General features: G+C 42.3%; 2 protein-coding genes across 2 annotated transcripts in view; both read right to left on the reverse strand.

Moving 5' to 3' along the window:
* Window positions 1-12861, reverse strand: part of LOC129826697 (PI-PLC X domain-containing protein 3-like) — a 62951-nt gene extending 50090 nt beyond the window's left edge. Inside the window, exon 1 of the mRNA XM_055887705.1 lies at window positions 12645-12861. Within this exon, the coding sequence (XP_055743680.1) occupies window positions 12645-12747 (103 nt within the window). The 5' untranslated portion in view covers window positions 12748-12861. The remainder of the gene's footprint in view (window positions 1-12644) is intronic.
* A 1382-nt stretch (window positions 12862-14243) lies between these two features.
* LOC129826698 (succinyl-CoA:3-ketoacid coenzyme A transferase 1, mitochondrial-like) overlaps window positions 14244-18102 on the reverse strand; it is a 131460-nt gene continuing 127601 nt past the window's right edge. Inside the window, exons 16-17 of the mRNA XM_055887706.1 lie at window positions 15684-15785; window positions 14244-15341 (exon numbers count right to left, since the gene is read on the reverse strand). Of these exons, the coding sequence (XP_055743681.1) occupies window positions 15306-15341; window positions 15684-15785 (138 nt within the window). The 3' untranslated portion in view covers window positions 14244-15305. The remainder of the gene's footprint in view (window positions 15342-15683; window positions 15786-18102) is intronic.

Genomic DNA, 18102 nt, shown 5'->3' on the forward strand with positions numbered 1-18102 from the left:
AGGTTTCTGTGAGGAAAGAAAGCATGTCTGCGCACTGAAACTAATCGGATTACTTTCGATTTCTAGAAAGTGTTTTACTCAATTATTTCGATCAACACCCGTGATGTGATTAATTATAAATATGAATTGCTCTTAATTAATTCATATTGTATTTTATGTCAGCCGAGAGTTAGAAAATATGACCGCTTGTGTTGCGTCAATCTTTCCTCAGTTAGCGCTAGGACAAATGTAGCCTACATTTTTCCAGTTTGGATGATTGTGTTATGCTGTAGATACTTCTGTGAATATCTGAACATTGCATCCAAAAATAAACTGCTCACATTCTGGACATAACTTTGTAAGGACAGTTTGTGTAAATAGTTTCTGAAAAAAGTGGTGCCAGCTCAAATGCTGATTGTTGCCTCATTCAAAACTGTCCGTTCTAAACGAGCGTTCTAAATCACACGGGTGTGATCGTACGCTTCAGGGACCACTGTAGAACGATCCCACCCTTGTGATGGTACGTGTGAAAGGGTTAACAACCGTTCCACAGGTACATGTTCATTAATTATTTATGGTTAATTGAACAAGCATGGGAAACAGTGTTTAAACCCTTTACAATGAAGATCTGTGAAGTTAATTCGTAAAAATCCAAATATCTTTGAAAGACAGGGTCCTGTAACAGGACCATTTCTTTTTTTGCTGAGTTTAGTATGGCAACTTGGTATGAACTTTGAACTTATTCACTAAAGAAGTGATACATCCTAGACGTCGAGTTATCAGCAGCAGCTGTAAACGTGCGTGGTCTAGGCAAGGACAGACAATCTCTTTAGAACGACAGGGTACTACAACGTATCCGTTCTACCACACGACGACAGGGTACTACAACGTATTCGTCTACCACATGACGACAGGGTACTACAACGTATTCGCCCAGAAATATTATTCAAAGGACAAGGGAGATCTCTGCTGGGCAACCCAGCCTTCCATCTTCGACTAATCTATCAAAACGCAGCTCAGAGTCAATATATTTCTTGCATTTTCCTTTTCCGAATGAGCGGTTATTTAGAAGGCATAAGATTCTATTTTTGATGGCATAGCTTCATGAGGTCCGATTGAGACCCAATCATCTTGTTCCTCAGTCTTCTTTGTGTAACCAGCAATCATATCAGTTTTGTCCGCTAGGGAAGTTTCCTTGTATGACATAAGTAATCAATGTATGATCCATCCTGTGTATATAAAATTCTGTGTGATTATTTAGGTATTTAGTAAATAGATAAACCAAATTAGTGTATTGCTGACTTGTTAGCCAGGGTTCGTGAAGATATCTGAATGTTGTAAAATTCTTGGTTGAGACTGATTAAGGTGATGATTAATAATTGACTGCTTTTGATATAAAATATTAGCAGGTCTTTAAGAGTTTATTCGGAAGACAACAGCTCTATAAACATTATTCCGTTGTGCCCTGACTTCCTAGTTAATTACATTTACATGATTAGTTTAATCAGGTAATATTAATTACAGAGAATTGATTTGATAAAATAGCACGCATTATCATTTAATTCATAGTAAAGACACGACACACGTCAGCTACTGCAGCAACACTCAACAAAGAGCAGCAGTTAGGTTCAGAGTGGGTGGCAAGGAATAATTCATCCCTGAATATTTCTAAAACTAAAAGCATTGTATTTGGAAAAAAACACTCACTAAACCCTAAACCTCAACTAAGTCTTGTAATAAATCATGTGGAAATTGAGCAAGTTGAGATGATTAAACTGCTCTGAGTAACCATAGATTGTAATCTGTCATGGTCAAAATATATTGATGCAGTCGTAGCTAAGATGGGGAGAAGAAGTATGTATAAAATAAAGCAATGCTCTGCACTATCAACAAGGCAGGTCCTACAGGCCCTAGTTTTGATGCACCTGGACTATTTTTCAGTCGTGTGTTCAGGTGCCACAAAGAGGGACTTAGGAAAATTGCAATTGGCTCATAATATGGCAGCACGGCTGGCCTTTGGATGTACACAGAGAGCTAATATTAATAATATGCATGTCAATCTCTCCTGGCTGAAAGTGGAGGAGAGATTGACTTCATCTCTACTTTTATTAGTGAGAGGTATTGAGATGTTGAATGCACTGAGCTGTCTGTCTAAACTACTGGCACACAGCTCAGACACCCATTCATACCCCACAAGAGGTCTCTTCACAGTCCCCAAGTCCAGAACAGACTATGGGAGGCACACTGTACTACATAGATCCATGACTACAAGAAACTATATTCCACATCAAGTGACTGATGCAAGCAGTGAAATTAGATTTTAAATTAGATTTTTTAAAGATAACACATTTTTGAAAACACCTTATGGAACAGCGGGGACTGTGAAGCAATGCAAACATTGGCACAGACACATGCATACACATGGATTTAGTACTGCAGATATGTGGTAGTGGTGGAGTAGGGGCCTGAAGGCACACAGTGTGTTGAGTAATCTGTGAATGTATTGTAATGTTCTTTAAATTGTATAACTGCCTGAATTTTGCAGGACCCCAGGAAGAGTAGCTGCTGCTGCTGCTTTGGCAGCATGATTTATGATTTATGATTTATCCATGATAAATACAAATACCTGAACCACACCTTTATTTGCCAAGGAAGAGTACATGATCAGTGAATATATTCAATGTACAGGCTACAATGTGGGGATCTCATGTACTGTAGTTATTATCACACATGTATGTAGGACTTGCAACCTTGGCACAATAAAGTTATTATACTCAATACATAGGCTTTATTAATGCCATTCAGACTTGTAGTCAATACAACAACTACGATAGCTGAGGTTCATAGGTTCTGAACTAACATTCATAACAGACGTTTTAGGGTTCATACACAGATCGGCTACATACTGTAGCCAGCTACACATCCATAGGCATACAGTTATTTTTATCCTCCACTACACAATAAGCAAATAAATAGTTAGCTAGCTATGTTACTTCAGATGTATTGCATGGCAAATATAAGCAAGGCAAGCTAACACAATTGTACATTAACTTTGCAGTAAATGCTTTAGCTGGCTAGATTCTTTACATCCACTGTTTCACAAGACGACAGCCTGGTTTGCTGGTTCTAAGGAATTCCTAAAACATTAAACACGAATGACAGTCACTCATGTCATAACACCAGCTAGTTAGCTGGCTAATGTTAGCTAGTCAACTAACTTGCTAAATAGCGATTTTCATAAATATGCACAATCATTCATCTCTACATTAACTAACATATTCCTCTCAATTGTAAATGTTTTGCTTGACTCGTTATGACATTATAATTACTTACATTTGCCTCCACCGTAATGTTTTGTCAGCCATCTTTGCTGAAGAAAGTCACCAGGGACGGGTGGCTCGCATTAAATTCATCATCGGAACCACTTGATATGATTGGTCATATAGGAATCTTGGGACCCAAATGTATAATGAGTGCTCTAACTTCCCCTTGCGGTGGTCTGGAGCAATGAAGCCGTGACGCTGGGTACCTCTAAGTCCCGCGGTGTTAGCGCACAACTTTTAAAAGAGGAACCACTACGTACAGTGCGGTGTTCCTCAGGGCAGTTGCCTTGGACCGTTGCTCTTCTCTATTTTTACAAATGATTTGCAACTGGTCTTACACAAAGCTAGAATGACTATGTATGTGGATGATTCGACACTACATGTCAACACCCAAAGCCAGTGAGATCATTGAAATTCTTAATAAGGAGTTAGTCAGTATCAGAGTGGGTGATTCGTAATAAAAACTGGTCTTACATAAATCTAAAAGCATTGTATTTGGTTAAAAATGCTAAGATCTACACCTCAACTGGTGTTGTGTGTAAAGGGTGACCATTGAGCAAGCTAAACGTCTAGATATAATATTGGATGATCAGTTATCATGGTCAAGTCTTTGACAAAGTTGTTTTTATTTTGTTGTATATCGTTTTATAAAAAAAATTGTGGAATTGTTCTTGTCTAGCAGTGTTTTGTTATGCTTAGTGTTTTTTGTGGAGTACAGGAAGAATAGCTGCTGTCTCTGCAAAAACTCATGGGGATCCAAATAAACAAATAACACAACAGCACTAGGAGAAATCATTAAGTGAATGGCTTATGGGGCGATTTCTGCTTTCAGGGATATTGATACATAAGCAGGTGGAATTGCAGTTGTGTTACATGATTTAACAAGACCTCTTGGCTGCAGGGCTATCTCTGGCAGTTAATTTCCCAGTCTTTTATGTTACGCAGTGATGCTCAATTGCAAATCACATCGCAAAATACCCTGAAGATTTATGAAGTGTGTGTGTCCTCCATTGGGAGGAGTGGAGTATGTCATGCCACTCCTCTTTAGTCTCTGAGGATAGATCAGAGAAACAGAGATTTGCATCGTGTTCCCCTGCTCAAACGTTGCATGTATCAAACAATGGTTGCGTGCCACGTCATCGACTGTGCCGTCAGGCACCTGATTGCTATAGCAAATGATGTGGATAGGTGATACATAAACTTATGGTCATTTCCATGTAAAAGGCCCCATGAGCACCAACATGTTAAGTTCATAGGAGCATGTCAAATTGGGTATCCAACAAAAAAATAAAAAATAAATATATATATATATATAATATGCCTTAATTTAAAAAATATATATAATATCTTATTTTGTATACACAAACACATTTTTCAACCATTTTCTATCCTAAAAATTAGGAAAAGGAAAGGCTTTGATTTCTGGTCAGACAGATGAACTTAGAAAACATCAACTAGAAAAAAAAGTCTCAAAAGTGATTAGAAATCAAAACATATTTATTCTGTATTAAAGACCCCTGCCAACTAACATCACTTATATTTCGTTTTGGATACATAGTAAAATTGTCAGAAAGTATATAGCTAGATATAGGGTAACATTTTATCAGAAATAGCTGAATTATTTCATTGTGGTAGTTAGCCACCTTTTGGTTTGGTAATTAGCTTGCTGACTGCAGCACCAATGACTGTAGCCAGCTAGAAAGTTTACTTATTGGGAAACAATATTTCATTAACTAGGTAATTAGCTAGCTAATATTCAATATACAGTGCTTTCGGAAAGTATTCAGACCCTTGAATCTACACACAAAACCCCATAATGATGAAGCGAAAACATGTTTAGAAAATGTGACTAATTTATAGAAAATAAAACAGATACCTGATTTATATGTATCCAGACTCTTTGCTATGAGTCTCGAAATGTATCTAAGGTGCATCCTGTTTCCATTGATCATGCTTGAGAAGTTTTAATAACTTGGAGTCCACCTTTGGTAAATTCAATTGATTGGACATGATTTGGAAATGCACACACCTGTCTTTATAAGGTCCCACAGTTGACAGTGCATGTCAGAGCACAATCCAAGCCAGGTCGAAGGAATTGTCCGTAGACCTCCGAGACAGGATTGTGTCAAGGCACAGATCTGGGGAAGGGTACAAAAACCTTTCTGCAGCATTGAAGGGTTGCAAGAACAGTCACCTCAAATCATACTTAAATGGAAAAAGTTAGGAACCATCAAGACTCTTCCTAGAGCTGTCCGCCCGGTCAAACTGAGCAATCGGGGGAGAAGGGACTTGGTCAGGGATGTGACCAACAACCTGATGGGCAATCTGACAGAACGGCAGAGCTCCGCTGTCGAGATGGGAGAACCTTCAAGAAGAACAACCATCTCTGCAGCACTCCACCAATGAGGCCTTTATGGTAGAGTGTCCAGACAGAAGCTGTCCTCAGTAAAAGGCACATGACAGCCCGCTTGGAGTTTGACAAAAGGCACCCGAAGGACTCTGACCAGGAGAAACAAGATTCTCTGGTCTGATGAAACCAAAATTGAACACTTTGGCCTGAAAGCCAAACGTGACGTCTGGAGGAAACCTGGCACTATCCCTACGGTGAAACATGGTGGTGGCAGTATCATGCTGTGGGAATGTTTTAAGTGGCAGGGACTGGGAGACTAGTCAGGATCGAGGCAAAGATGAACAGAGCAAAGTAAAGAGAGATCCTTGATGAAATCCTGAGCGCTGTGGAGCAGGTTCTCAGACTGTGGCGAAGGTTCACTGTACTCTGTACACTTCACTGTGCTGTACTCACTGCCAAAGGTGCTTCAACAAAGTACTGAGTGAAGGGTCTGAATACTTATGTAATTGTGATCTTTTTCTGCAAAAATGTATAAAAACCTGTTTTTACTGTGTCATTACGAGGTGTTTTGGGTAGATTTATGAGGGCTAAAAAACCACTATAATAAAATATTAGAAAAAGGCTGTAACGTAACAAAATGTGGAAAAAGGGGTCGGAAAACTTTCCGTAGGTACTGCGTTGTGTCATCCAAGAAGTCCTCTATAGGATCCGCACGTTTTTTTCCATTTTCACCTAAATGCAATTCCCAAATCTAACTGCCTGTAGCTCAGGCCCTGAAGGAAGGATATGCATATTCTTGGTACCATTGAAAGGAAGCTCTTTGAAGTTTGTGATAATGTGAATTGAATGTAGGAGAATAACACAATAGATCTGGTAAAAGACAAACAAACCGTTATTTTGTATTTTTTGTACCATCATCTTTGAAATGCAAGAGAAAGGCCATAATGTATTATTCCAGCCAAGGTGCAATTTATATTTTGGCCATTAGATGGCAGCAGTGTATGTACAAGGTTTTAGACTGATCCAATGAACCATTGCATTTCTGTTCAAACTTTTGTATCAAGAATGCCCAAATATGCCTAATTTGTTTAATAGTAATTTTTCATGTTGGACAGTGCAGTTATATTAACAATAATTTAAGCAGGTTCAAGGTTCATCCTTGGCAGCAATTTCCAAACACCTGAAGGTACCATCTGTACGCACGTATAAACACCATGGGACCACGCAGCCGTCATGCTGCTCAGGAAGGAGACACGGTCTGTCTCCTAGAGATCAACATACTTTGGTGCAAAAAGTGCAAATCAAATCCCAGAACACCAGCAAAGGACCTTGTGAAGATGCTGGAGGAAACATGTACAAAAGTATCTATATCCACAGTAAAACGAGTCCTATATCAACGTAACCTTAAAGGCAAAACCTCCATAAAAAAGCCAGACTACGGTTTGCAACAGCACATGTGGACAAAGATCGTATTTTTTGGAGAAATGTCCTCTGTTCTGATGAAACAAAAATAGAACTGTTTGGCAATAATGACCATCGTTATGTTTGGAGGGAAAAGGGGGAGGCTTGCAAGCCAAAGAACACCATCCCAACCGTGAAGCACAGGGGTGGCAGCATCATGTTGTGGGGGTGCTTTGCTGCAGGAGGGACTTGTGCACTTCACAAAATAGATGGCATCGTAAGGCAGCAAAATTATGTGGATATATTGAAGCAACATCTAAAGACAGTCCGAAAGAAAAAGCTTGTTCGCAAATGGGTCTTCCAAATGGACAATGACCCCAAGCATACTTTCAAAGTTGTGGAAAAATGGCTTAAGGACAACAAAGTCAAGGTATTGGTGTGGCCATTACAACGCCCTGACCTCAATCCTATAGAAAATGTGTGGGCTGAACTGAAAAAGCGTGTGCGAGCAAGGAGGCCTACAAACCTGACTCAGTTACAGCAGCTCTGTCAGGAGGAATGGGCCAAAATTCACCCAACTTATTGTGGGAAGCTTGTGGAAGGCTACCCAAAACGTTTGACCCAAGTTAAACAATTTAAAGGCAATGCTACTAAATACTAATTGAGTGCATGTAAACAGATCTAAATGTGTTATATTCTCCTACAATAATTTCACATTTCCACAAACTTCAAAGTGTCTCCTTTCAAATGGTATCAAGAATATACATATCCCTGCTTCAGGTCCTGAGCTACAAGCTGTTGGATTTGGGTATTTCATTTTAGGCGAAAATTGAAAAAAAGGGTACAATTCTTAAGAGGTTTTAACGGGTGTAAATCTACTTCACATTTTTGTATGTCAATGTGTCATATCATAGTTGACAACCCATTCTTTCTGCGGTCATCGTTGACTCTTCATTCGGAGCAGATATTTATATTTCATTTTTGTAAAATGACAAAACTGAGCGAGATTTTCCAGAAATTCCAAACTTTGCATCTGCACACTTATTCCAGTAAATGTGTTTTTTTTCTACGTTCAGTGTACATTGTTAAAAGTAGTCCTTGTGCATAGAGTTTGTTAAACTTTGAAATCAATAGTTATTGTTTGGTATACATTTTAAGTGAGCACCAATACTCTCCGCCTGCCTGCATGTGTGTGTGCCAGTGTATGATAAGTGAAGCTAATCACTAGAATTTTCAGGATGTTAATTGGCCATTCCACAAAAGGAGTGTAATCAGTGACTGGGTCTTAATCTAGACAGCCAATCAGAGCTGCAGTCTCAGGAGACCTGCCGCATGATTGGTCGAAACCTCTAAACAGCTGGCAGCACTTTTGGATGCTAATGCCAAGACAATGGCCCATTACAACATACTTCTTTCCTTCCATCTTGTTTCTATCATGTCTTCCTAGAAGGGATCGCAGAGGAGCTGAGATACACTATATAAAACAAAAGTATGTGGACACCCTTCAAATTAGTGGATTCGTCCATTTCAGCCACACCCGTTACTGACAGATGTATAAAATCGAGCACACAGCCATGCAATCTCCATAGACAAACATTGGCAGTAGAATGGCCTTACTGAAGAGCTCAGTGACTTTCAACGTGGCACTTTCATAGGATGCCACCTTTCCAACAAGTCAGTTTGTCAAATTTCTGCCCTGCTAGAACTGCCCCGGTCTGTTATTGTGCTGTTATTGTGAAGTAGAAACGTCTAGGAGCAACAACGGCTCAGCCGCAAAGTGGTAGGCCACACAAGCTCACAGAACAGGACCTCCTAGTGCTGAAGCGCTTAACGTGTAAAAATAGTCTGTCCTCGGTTGCAACACTCAATACAGAGTGCATACGCATAGATAGTGATATTGAACATTTTGTATTGTAGATATGTAGTGGTGTAATAATGTATGATGTACTGTTTAATCATTTGTTTTATATGTAATGTAAGTGCTTTAATATGTTTGGACACCAGGACACCTTGGCAGCAGCCAATAGGGATCCTAATAAATACAAATACAGAGTTCAAAACTGCCTCGAAGCAACATCAGCACAACAACTGTTCATCGGGAGCTTCATGAAATGGTTTACCATGGCCGAGTAGCCGCACACAAGCTGAGGGTAACTGAGCTAAACGACTACCGCCCCGTAGCACTCACTTCCGTCATCATGAAGTGCTTTGAGAGACTAGTCAAGGACCATATCACCTCCACCCTACCGGACACCCTAGACCCACTCCAATTTGCTTACCGACCCAATAGGTCCACAGACGACGCAATCGCAACCACACTGTACACTGCCCTAACCCATCTGGACAAGAGGAATACCTATGTGAGAATGCTGTTCATCGACTACAGCTCAGCATTTAACACCATAGTACCCTCCAAACTCGTCATCAAGCTCGAGACCCTGGGCCTCGACCCCGCCCTGTGCAACTGGGTCCTGGACTTCCTGACGGGCCGCCCCCAGGTGGTGAGGGTAGGTAACAACATCTCCACCCCGCTGATCCTCAACACTGGGGCCCCACAAGGGTGCGTTCTGAGCCCTCTCCTGTACTCCCTGTTCACCCACGACTGCGTGGCCATGCACGCCTCCAACTCAATCATCAAGTTTGCGGACGACACTACAGTGGTAGGCTTGATTACCAACAACGACGAGACGGCCTACAGGGAGGAGGTGAGGGCCCTCGGAGTGTGGTGTCAGGAAAATAACCTCACACTCAACGTCAACAAAACAAAGGAGATGATTGTGGACTTCAGGAAACAGCAGAGGGAGCTCCCCCCTATCCACATCGACGGGTCAGTAGTGGAGAAGGTGGAAAGTTTTAAGTTCCTCGGTGTACACATCACGGACAAATTGAATTGGTCCACCCACACAGACAGCGTTGTGAAGAAGGCGCAGCAGCGCCTCTTCAACCTCAGGAGGCTGAAGAAATTCGGCTTGTCACCAAAAGCACTCACAAACTTCTACAGATGCACAATCGAGAGCATCCTGTCGGGCTGTATCACCGCCTGGTACGGCAACTGCTCCGCACACAACCGTAAGGCTCTCCAGAGGGTAGTGAGGTCGGCAGAACGCATCACCCGGGGCAAACTACCTGCCCTCCAGGACACCTACACCACCCGATGTCACAGGAAGGCCATAAAGATCATCAAGGACAACAACCACCCAAGCCACTACCTGTTCACCCCGCTATCATCCAGAAGGCGAGGTCAGTACAGGTGCATCCAAGCAGGGACCGAGAGACTGAAAAACAGCTTCTATCTCAAGGCCATCAGACTGTTAAACAGCCACCACTAACATTTAGCGGCCGCTGCCAACAAACTGACTCAGCTCCAGCCACCTTAAAAATGGGAATTGATGGAAATTATGTAAAAATGTACCACCAGCCACTTTAAACAATGCCACCTAATATAATGTTTACATACCCTACATTACACATCTCTTATGTATATGTATATACTGTACTCTATATCATCTACTGCATCTTGCCATCTTATGTAATACATGGACCACTAGCCACTTTAAACTATGCCACTTTATGTTTACATACCCTACAGTACTCATCTCATAGGTATATACCGTACTCTATACCATCTACTGCACCTTGCCTATGCCGTCTGTACCATCACTCATTCATATATCTTTATGTACATATTCTTTATCCCTTTACACTTGCGTGTATAAGGTAGTAGTTGCGGAATTGTTAGGTTAGATTACTTGTTGTTATTACTGCATTGTCGGAACTAGAAGCACAAGCATTTCGCTACACTCGCATTAACATCTGCTAACCATGTGTATGTGACTAATAAATTTGATTTGATTTGATTTGAAGCCTAAGATCACCATGCGCAATGCCAAGCGTTGGCTGGACTGGTGTAAAGCTTGCTGCCATTGGAGTCAGGAGCAGTGAAAATGTGTTCTCTGGAGCCGTTTGGGGCCGTTTTTCATGGTTCGGGCTAGGCCCCTTAGTTCAATAGAAGAGAAATCTTAATGCTACAGCATAAAATGACATTCTAGACAATTATGTGGTTCCAACTTTGTGGCAACAGTTTGGGAAAGGCCCTTCCCTGTTTCAGCATGTCAATGCCCCCGTGCACAAAGCAAGGTGCAAACAGAAATGGTTTGTCGAGATCATGTGGAAGAACTTGACTGGCCTGCAAAGAGCCCTGACTTTAACGCCATCAAACACCTTAGGGATGAATTGGATCGCCGACCTCACTAATGATCTTTTGACTGAATGGAAGCAAGTCCCTGCTGCAATGTTCCAACATCTAGTGGAAAGCCTTCACAGATTAGTGAGCTGTTATAGCAGCGTAAGTGGGGAGCAACTCCATATTAATGCCCATGATTTTGGAATGAGATGTTTTTGACAAGCAGGTGTCCACATACTTTTGGTAATGTAGTCCATGAACTAGGCAGGGTGCAGGCATATGCAAGGTTTGCTTTTAACGTTTGACCATATGCAGTCTGATTATGTCAGATCACTGGTTTCCTCAAGGAAGGAAAGGACGAAGGTCTTTGAATGGGTCAAGGATGTTTACAGTCTGCAAAGACAGGAGATTGACCCGGCTACAAACCTTTTGAATGGGGATTTAGAGATCCCTACAAATCAATAAACCCACAAATTCAACACTTAAATAACACTATAACGTAATATGTGACGGTAGGCTACTCATGAGTAGCGCATAGGCTATCATGGTTGCAATGCAATGAACCCTGTTATGCCCCGTTTAGGCTAACAGCCTACGCACCGCCAAAGATCACATAATTAGCACATAACCTGCTATATCCTACAAAAAAGGGACAATTTCAGTTATACATTAAAACATATCTAAAAGGAGCACAACGGGCCACTAGTTGAAATGACATTTTAATGTATTAATTTGAGTTAGCAAGCTTTTAGTAAGATCATTCATACCCCTCCCTCAAGGACACATTTGATTTTAATCAAGCCGATAGACCTCGACACACGTCTCAGCCTTTGGCATAGCATATCGAGCCCTAGCAGCTCAACCTGTATCCTATTCGTTTGAAGATAGTGTTGCACTTACACATAACTCTCGCCTTAACGCAACAAGTGCCATCTCTCCAGCGTGTTCTTGAGAGACTACTGTAGCCTATAGCCTACGACTTTAGTGAGAACGAAACAACCTTTTGCATGGAATTTGACAATTCTGTCTCGGTTATTCGTCTGAAGAGGTCATCGGCTAGGTCACTGACTTCACCGTCAGTTCTACAACTCAATATTTCTGTCGTAGATAGACACATAACACAACAAGAAATATCTGGACGGGGGCGGCAGCGTTAACCGAACCAGTAACCGAAAGGTCGCTGGTTCGAATCCCGAGCGGACTAGGTGAAAACTCGGATGTGCCCTGAGCAAGGCACTTAACCTAATTGCTCCTGTAAAGCCGGTTTGGCTAAGAGCGTCTGCTAAATGACTAAAACGTAAAATGTCTATAATCTATGGAAGAAGCCTAAATGACTTCACTGCAAGATCAGCAATACATATTTCCAACACTTCAATGCGCACCTTTACGCAGCCGTGAAAGCGCTTACCAGGAATGGCCAGGTTGGTGAGCGGGATGCTGTGCATGCTCTCCGGTAAATTTGCCATCCAGTCGGCGAACCTGGGTTCGCTTTTCCCGTGAGAGGAAGCCATGCCACCGCGCACTATATTCCCACTCTCTGCCTGCGCGAGCGTTGAGTGCTCTTTCTCTATGCAGCGCTCGCTCCCCTTACTACTCACCCACACGTACGCAACACACACACACACACCAGCGCGCCTGTGAGCGAGTTCACGCCACACCCCCTGAATGGCGCGAACATGTGGATATCGAACACGTTTCATAGGATATGTCGATAAAGAGTTGTGTTTTTGATAATTGTAATTTTAGGGTGATCTCATTGCGGGCGAGTGATGTATTCCTGTGAAGTCATTGAATTGATGGTGGGCCCAGCCATCGTCAGTTGACTTAATTCAATAATCAGTTCTATGTCCCATTCTGGTTGAAACCGCGAATGGCTCACCTGCTCTCCACTACAAGTACTGCATCCATGGCTTTGTGTTTGCCCGTCGGTGTATAGCGCCGCTGTCCACTCCTGTGGTGCTGAATTGATCAAATCTGCTTTCCGGCGCTTTCTGGAGAAGCGTCTTGGGAATAAGACACGTTAACCGATTAATGTTATCTTCTCGCTTGTCTGGATTTGTAGTTTTACTTGAATGAATGCAGTTTTTGACTTGGGGATGAGCTCACCTGAGCGGAGTACCGGCACCTCAACATGTCTACTGTTTTAGAATATCAGCTCAAAAGTATTGTGGAGCTCCTGCACCTAAATGTAAACAGGACCGGTACCTAGAATGATACATATTTCAGCCCAAGTCAAGCACTGAATAAATTCATAACATTGGACATATTTTGACACCAGGCCAGAGTTTAAAAGAAACCTCACTCAAAAACATGTTTTGTCTAAATAGGCAAAATTATACATCTACTTCGCCTTATATTTAGAAATGTGTACCCCTGATGTGCTACCAACATATTCGCAACAATTTGACATCTTTTCCGGTTGCTGATACAACATCTATATTCTCTTTGAACCCCAGGAGTGAAGAAGAACCTCTGGTTGCAATCTACAATTATGTAAAATCCCTCAGGTAACTGGACCGCTCGCTCTTCTCAAGTGGACAAATCGATTCAAAAATGTCATTGCATGCCAATCATCCAAATAGCGACCGGGAACCTGCTGTGTTGACAAAGAAAGGAACGACTTAATTCCCTCTAGTTGTTCGGAGCTAAATGATGTGAAACGTGGCTAATGAAGGAGGAACTTTAGGGCAGAACATACAGTGCAGCGATATGATAGGATTGAGTCAGCCTTGCAGCTTCTCAGAGGAGAGATGGAGCATTCATTCAGTTTGTTCAATGAATTGTTGACAATGATACAGCGCTCAACTCACCAAGAGATCACCCCACGTGTTCAATACTCTCTACATGCTTCATTCCTTCCTTCACTGTCACACAGAAATTATGAAGAAATATTTGAGGAGTCATAAATCAACAAAATTATTCAGGAAGTAGTGCTAAAGAATTTTGAGACTTATGTGCAACACGCAAAAGATGGGACAGTGAAAAGCAATACAACAGAAAATGGACATCAAGGTAACATACCTAGTTTAATATAATATACACATACAGGGCAGGGAAACGTGTGGGTAGAAAATGTAAGGCCTCACATTGTAGTAGCTAAAATACCTGCAACCATGTAGCCTGTATTATTCAGTGTTTGTTTCCATGAGGCTGATCCTTCAACTGAAGTACCAAACCAGGATGAAGTGGAGAGGCTCAAACGCAAATAAAAGTCTAGATAATATCAGTTTTGATGTCAGACCAGAGCTGTGCTTCCTCCCTTCTCCAATTCATTCCCATTTCACTGCATCAGTGAACACAGTGTCTGAAACTAGTTGGAGCTATTACTTACAGGGTATACCTATGAACACAGTATGTCTGAAACTAGTTGGAGCTGTTAATTACAGGGTATACCTATGAACACAGTATGTCTGAAACTAGTTGGAGCTATTACTTTCAGGGTATACCTATGAACACAGTATGTCTGAAACTAGTTGGAGCTGTTAATTACAGGGTATACCTATGAACACAGTATGTCTGAAACTAGTTGGAGCTATTACTTACAGGGTATACCTATCTACCGGAGTACCTGGCTGATGCACGTCTAAGGAGGGGAGTGAACAAGTGCAGAAGGGAGGGGACAACTGACTGGAATGAAGTCCATCATTGTTTGTGTTATACATTTTGGAGAGAATAGCCTCTGTGTTGATGTAGCATAAAACATCTAATTAAAACATGACATTATTACTAAATAAATATTACACAGTTCCTCTTCAGTTATGTCAGGGACAACAATTATTTTCAATTCAATTCATATAATATCTTCAACATCATCACGCTGTTGGTTTCTTAACAACCACAACCAAACTAAGCATGGCTTATTTATGCATCTCACATATTACTGTACATCAATGGATATTACAGTAATGTTTCAGTGACGTTATGATTTACTAGACGGAAGCCGTGTTCAGTAACATTAGGATGAACTTTGTTGATTAGTTCATATTTTGTGTTCCTTCCTTCACACATACAGAGAGATTAACACAGCCTTCAAGCCATAGTTCCTCTCCTCAGACACTTCCCCCGCCTTCTAGACCTGCTGCATGGACCTCAAGTTTGGAGACACCTGTTGGACATCAGAGAGGGTGAGAGCGAGAGTGAGTGAGAGAGAGAGAGAGAGTTTTGAAAGGAGAGAAACCATCTGTTACTATTGATAGTATTTCACTGAGCAGGATCAATAATTTAGTCTGCTACCTTTCATAAACACACTTTCTGGGTTACGGAGACAATTCAAGTCAAATATGGATTTACTGAGGGTATCATGTAATTCTATTCCTGTTTCAAGTTTATTTTGTAACTAGTAAATATGCAACTTTCCTATGTGGAAAGTTGGCTGGCTAAAGCATTGTTCTTGCTTTGGACAACACAACCCTGGAGTGACCAGACCGGCTGTCCCTGTATGACTCACCTCAAAGTGTGCTCCTGTGCATGCCTTAATGTCCTCTGGGGTCAGCCCCTCCCACACCTCAATCAGAGTCAGACCTTTCGTCTTGTCCACATCAAACACAGCCTGAGTGAGCACGAGAGAGAGAGACAGAGACACACAGACACAGAGAGCGAGAGAGAGAGAGAGAGAGAGAGAGAGAGAGAGAGAGAGAGAGAGAGAGAGAGAGAGAGAGAGAGAGAGAGAGAGAGAGAGAGAGAAAGACAGACAAAGAGAGACACACACAGAGACAGAGTGAGAGAGACACACACAGAGAGACAGAAACAGAGAGCCAGAGGGAGACAGAGAGAGAGACACAAAGAGAGAGAGAGACAGAGAGAGAGACACAAAGAGAGAGAGAGACAGACAGACAGACAGACAGACAGACAGAGACAGAGACACACAAAGAGATAGAGACACACAAAGAGAGAGAGACACACAAAGAGAGAGAGAGACACACAAAGAGAGAGAGAGAGAGAGACAGAGACAGACAAATAGAGAGAGACACACAAAGAGAGAGAGACACACAAAGAGAGAGACACACAAAGAGAGAGAGAGACACACAAAGAGAGAGAGAGAGAGAGAGACAGAGACAGACAGAGAGAGATGCATTTATTCAATAAGACAACATCTGAAATGCTGGGTGTCGGGCTAGAGGGTTGGACCGCTGCCTGTTGTTCTCTGACAGAGATCCACTTTACTTCAAACAAAACTCAAGGTCTGGCAATGCACTCTGCAGGGTCCTGCATTTCAGCTCAATAGGTTAATGTCTACAGACAAGAGAAAAGTGCTTATTTGTTCAAATCATCAGAAAATTAAGATTGAAATGTAATGTCACTATTCCCTCTAAAGAGAGGGAGAAATATGTATATATATAGAAAGAGAGAGATAGAGAGAGAGAGAGGGAAGAGAGAAAGGAAGAGATGGAGAGTGAGATAGAAAGAGCTACACTATCACTCTAAGGAAAGCTGTCAAAACCTACAGCTAACTGGTAGGATGGAGTGATAGGGAGAGGGAGAAGTATAAAAGAGTGAGGGAGAGCAGAAGGCAACGGAAGGAGAAAACAAGAAAAGAACAACACAAAGTCAGAGTAAGAGGGGAGGGCAAAGGGAGGGAGAGACTTGTCTAGGACTTTCTGTGATGTTAGTGACTGGACCACAGCTTAAAGCCATCATCACACTAACATCGATTAGTGTCTGAGCCGAGGCCAGTCCTGCTATTCACTAGGGATGTCTTGTGGAATTAGCTGGTCTTCTGTGGTTTATTAATAGAAGGCAACATAAGAGGGGAATAACCAGAGGACATTACGTACAACTCTGAGAATAGACTGCCAACTGTTGCCAGTATAGTGGTTACTGCCAAAACCACAGGGAGCAGTTTACTGCTGCAGTTATCTAGAACCAGTGGAATGTCTGTTTCCACTGTGAATAAATAGGTCATTATTATGGGCTGTTTTCCTTTCCAAAGGGGAATGCTGTTTTAAAATGTACTGTTCACCAAACCAACCACATTCCACATGGTTACTGTGGGGACCGCTGCTGCCATAGTGGCTAACTACATTCCACATGGTAACAGAGAGGACTGCTGCTGCCATGGTGACTAACCACATTCCACATGGTTACTGTGGAGACCGCTGCTGCCATGGTGACTAGCCACATTCCACATGGTTACTGTGGAGACTGTTGCTGCCATGGTGACGAACCATATTCCACAGGGTTACTGTGGGGAACGCTGCTGCCACGGTGGCTAACCACATTCCACATGGTTACTGTAGGAACCGCTGCTGCCATAGTGGCTAACCACATTCCACAGGGTTACTCTGGGAACCGCTGCTGCAATAGTGGCTAACCACATTCCACATGGTTACTCTGGGGACCGCTGCTGCCATGGTGGCTAACAACATTCCACATGGTTACTGTGGAGACCGCTGCTGCCATGGTGACTAACCACATTCCACATGGTAACAGAGGGGACCGCTGCTGCCATGGTGGCTAACCCATTCCACATGGCTACTGTGGGGACCGCTGCTGCCATTGTGGCTAACTACATTCCACATGGTTACTGTGGAGACCGCTGCTGCCATGGTGACTAACCACATTGCACGTGGTTACTGTTTGGACCGCTGCTGCCATGGTGACTAACCACATTCCACATGGTTACTCTGGGGACCGTTGCTGCCATAGTAGCTAACCACATTTCACATGGTTACTGTGGAGACCGTTGCTGCCATAGTAGCTAACCACATTCCACATGGTTACTCTGGGGACCGCTGCTGCCATGGTGACTAACCACATGGTTACTGTGGGGACCGCTGCTGCCATGGTGACTAACCACATTCCACATGGTTACTGTCGGGACCGCTGCTGCCATGGTGGCTAACCACATTCCACATGGTTACTGTGGG

Source organism: Salvelinus fontinalis, chromosome 28 (assembly GCF_029448725.1).
Source record: "Salvelinus fontinalis isolate EN_2023a chromosome 28, ASM2944872v1, whole genome shotgun sequence".
Taxonomy (NCBI): Eukaryota; Metazoa; Chordata; class Actinopteri; order Salmoniformes; family Salmonidae; genus Salvelinus; species Salvelinus fontinalis.